Genomic DNA, 3,719 nt, shown 5'->3' on the forward strand with positions numbered 1-3,719 from the left:
GTTCTCCCCCTCCTTAACCCAACCATAAGGAAGAGGAAATCCTCCCCCAGTTACATGTCCCTACAGGAAAAGAGACTAACCAAAAGGACAATAAAACTAACGAATGTGACCCCCATTAACACAGAGGGTCCTGAGAGAGGAAGGGTGTGTGTAGATTACAGATAAGACATCTGGGTTTTACAACCTACCGGTCACTCTGTGGTCAACCAACAGATAAGTGGAAGTAAAAATTTCTATCACAGACTACAGCTACAGTACCAGTCAAAGGTTGGGATACACTTGTGTCCAAACCTTTGACTGGTACTGGTACTAGTGCAAAATTCTTTATTCTTATTACATTTTAATGGCGCACATTTATCACAGAATAAAACTATGGACAGTATGGATGGTGAGTACTTTTTGTTGGTTTTATTAGTTAATAACATTGCAGGGTGCATTCATTCTGTTGTCTTATATACTCTTGATGATTCATAATATAAAGTTTATGTATTTAAATAAACACACCAGTACTTCTCAGATCTAGTCAATCATAGAGCCATTTTTGCATACTGTATTCACACAGTATGTGTGATCCTGTTTAAATTTCAGTGTGGAACTGAAGTGTGGGATCTTTCATCTTTTTCTTGTAGTCTTCATTGAACACTTGATTTTGGGCCATGGTGAAGTGGTTCTTCCAGTCACCAACCTTCCCTGTAGAAACACAGATAAAATTTAGTCAGGTGTTTTTCCTACTGTCATTTTATTTTATGGTTCACTGTACCTTTTCTCATGAAGGGAGAAATCTTGAAATCTAGAAGCGGGAGTGAAGAATAGTTGACCATCTCATTCTTTTTCATGTTGTCAAACTGCACTCCACCTGCAATCATTTTCTTCTCCTCAGCTGAAGGAGTCAAACCCAGAAAGCAGGACAGTTTGTCTATTTCCTGTTCAGTATCCTGTAAATGCACCGTGGAATATCTTTACAACATTATAAACAGCTAGATGACAGTTTTAGGCAAATAGCATACATGGGAAAGTGCCAACAAAACAACTAAATGACCTCAATCAAATCTTCATAGAACATGTAGTGAATCTTTGAGCATGTCTGTTTCTTCTTCCACCAACCATTCACATGATCATACCAGGAGCCGAAGACCACTAAGATCCAAGAACAAAAAATAGGAATACAGTATTCAAACAATGTGAAGGAAGCATCTGCATCTTTCTATAACTGAAAAAGCCTTTATTATATTATTTGATGCATACTTTTTCCTTCCATGAATCTGTGGAAGTAGTTGTTCCAGTCTCCAGGCTCTGGCTGAATTCCATTCATCCGATCAAAGTGGAAATAAGACACCATGTTGTCCTTCGCATTGCGGGCTACATAGACTATCTACAGAAGACAAATAAAACAGGGGGGGGTGTCAAAACTTTACCAGAAGTATTCTTGTCAGGCTTCAAGTTTAAATTACACCTGAAATTACTGAACTATCATCCGTAACACTGGATATTTTTAGCTTCTTGATAATACACTGAGATGATGCAAACACACACAGGCTACAGTACCCTGCAGTTTTGCTCCCAGAAGGACTTTGGCACAAACTGAACAGGAAAATGAGTCTTAATGAGTCGGGGGGAGGTGGGGAGCTTGTCTGCCAGGTCTTTTCCTGCATGAAACAGTGAAGATGTAGTAAGCAAAACCTTGAGTGTGTAAAATCATCATAACAATGGCCAACTGGTAACAATATATTTTAATCAAATTAATGTGACTGATTGGCAACCTGATTCTAAAGTTGGGACGCAAATCTCCAGGAAGGGCACTCTCTCATAGATGGGGATGGTTTTCTGCCGCTCTGGAGATGTCTGACCAAAATACAGCAGGTCAAGGATTTGGGAGACCCATGTGGTTCCTACAGAGAGAGTAGGAGAGAGGCAAATGTCATCCCAACCCTGACCTCTGTATACACATTTTTACGAGCAATAAAGTTTTCACACGTTGTTTGAACTGACCTGCTTTGGGATATGTTGCAATAAGTATATCATCTGGTCTGGCCTGAAAGTTTTGAATATTCTCCCAGTTGTCTGTAAAATAGTGAGTCATTGAGACTCCATGGAAATCAAACAGTTCTGGTCTGGAAGGCAAAACCACCTTTGAGGAAAAAAGAGCAAAGAAAAAAAACAAACATCTGAATGTGTGATTAGCAACTGCAGTGATTTGACAGGGAAAAAGAGAAAGATGAGAAGGCCTAAAATTTCCAAGTGTCGAATTGTTCTTGCATGCACACTTTTATTCACAAATACATTGTCATTAGCTCAGCCTTATATGAGTAACAAGAAACAAACTCCATAAAAGGCAAGCAAAATATAATGATAAAAAAAATATATTTTTAAAAAGCAAAAACAATTTTGTTTATAGATGTCAGACGTACCTCCTCAGGATTAAGTGACATGCTGTTTGCTGGTTTCTGCCTGGCTACTCTTACTGTAATTTCTCACTGATCAGCTGTGAATGTTCTCCCCAACATGTGGTTGCATAACAGCACTATCAGCATACGCCTACTTTCACATGTGATCTGAAAGTCCAGCCTTTCTTTTTTTTCAGATCTAAAGTGTCTCAGATTACTCAATGAAATCATTTCAATGAGCTTTATTTGATCTGAAATTTTAAATGAACAGTATTACAAATGCATACATCAATAAATATATATAAAGAGTCTGGGCGTATTTATTTATAACTTCTTTTTCTATTTTTTGTAGTGAGTAGAAAAAAGTTGAAGTAATATTCTCACACTGTCCAAAGGGCAATGTCATCTGATGTGTTTTTTTCAGTTATACTGGCCCCTCTTTTCTTTGTTACTTATCCATAAAATTAAGCAATACAGACATATTGTGCACAGTCATGCCCACTGTGTATTCCTGTTCTGTGCACTTTGAATCACCTCTTACCCAGAAAACATATCAGGCGTAACCCAGCCTTTTCCACTGTGTTCATCATGCCTCCTACACAGCAGCTCACATCCGGATTGCGGACTTCCAGTATGTTCAACGTGCTTCTGCCTGCTGACTGTATGACAACCTCCCTTCAAGGCCAGTCTACTGTGCTGGGCCCAACATATAAGGCATACAACATAAAGGCACAGCTTCTCCGAGGTTACACAGAATTCAGTTCTTAAGGCACATAATAACAGGTTACACAGGTTACATGTAGCATATTAAGTGAACTTCAAGTATATAACTTATCATTTCTCCCCCTAAAAGACAAAGAGGACATAAAGCTGGCCTAAGGCCTATATCTTGAATATAAGGATAACTGTCTACTGTTCCACCAACAGGACAGAATCTACATTACTCCTCCTAAATCCAGGGTCACTCAATTTCACTGATGATCTTATGACCATAGTTCCTGCCTGCTGCCTTTGCAATCAAACATTCAGAGACCATATGCTCAACCTCAGACAAATCCTTCTGAATGTGGACTCACATTTCATCCTCACTATTTAGGTTTACAAAGTCTGTCTGGCAGCCTACTCAGCCATTTGATCCAGCTCACCATTGTATGGTGATCAGTTGACAGCTCTGCTCTTCTCTTCACCCAAGTATTTTAAAACACACCTCTCTAGTTTAGCTCAGGCAGACTATTCCTCCTAATCAAGTGATGAAGTGAGTGCTATTTAGACATTATTTCTCAAAATAGCTTAATTAACCAAGCAGTCAAAGAAAACACAGGTACAGGTGTACTG

At 38.9% G+C, this 3,719-nt stretch overlaps 1 protein-coding gene across 1 annotated transcript; it reads right to left on the bottom strand.

The window, feature by feature from the left end:
- Positions 1-399: 399 nt before the first annotated feature.
- On the bottom strand, positions 400-2,508 carry LOC115783549 (cytosolic sulfotransferase 3-like). The gene is made up of 8 exons (XM_030734430.1): positions 2,409-2,508; positions 1,990-2,128; positions 1,761-1,889; positions 1,546-1,646; positions 1,246-1,372; positions 1,040-1,137; positions 761-935; positions 400-690 (listed from the first exon to the last, which is right to left on the bottom strand). The coding sequence occupies exons 1-8, from the start codon at positions 2,427-2,429 to the stop codon at positions 578-580; spliced, it is 903 nt and encodes a 300-aa protein (XP_030590290.1). The 5' UTR covers positions 2,430-2,508; the 3' UTR covers positions 400-577.
- Positions 2,509-3,719: the final 1,211 nt, after the last annotated feature.

This window comes from Archocentrus centrarchus, chromosome 7 (genome assembly GCF_007364275.1).
Source record: "Archocentrus centrarchus isolate MPI-CPG fArcCen1 chromosome 7, fArcCen1, whole genome shotgun sequence".
Classification (NCBI taxonomy): domain Eukaryota; kingdom Metazoa; phylum Chordata; class Actinopteri; order Cichliformes; family Cichlidae; genus Archocentrus; species Archocentrus centrarchus.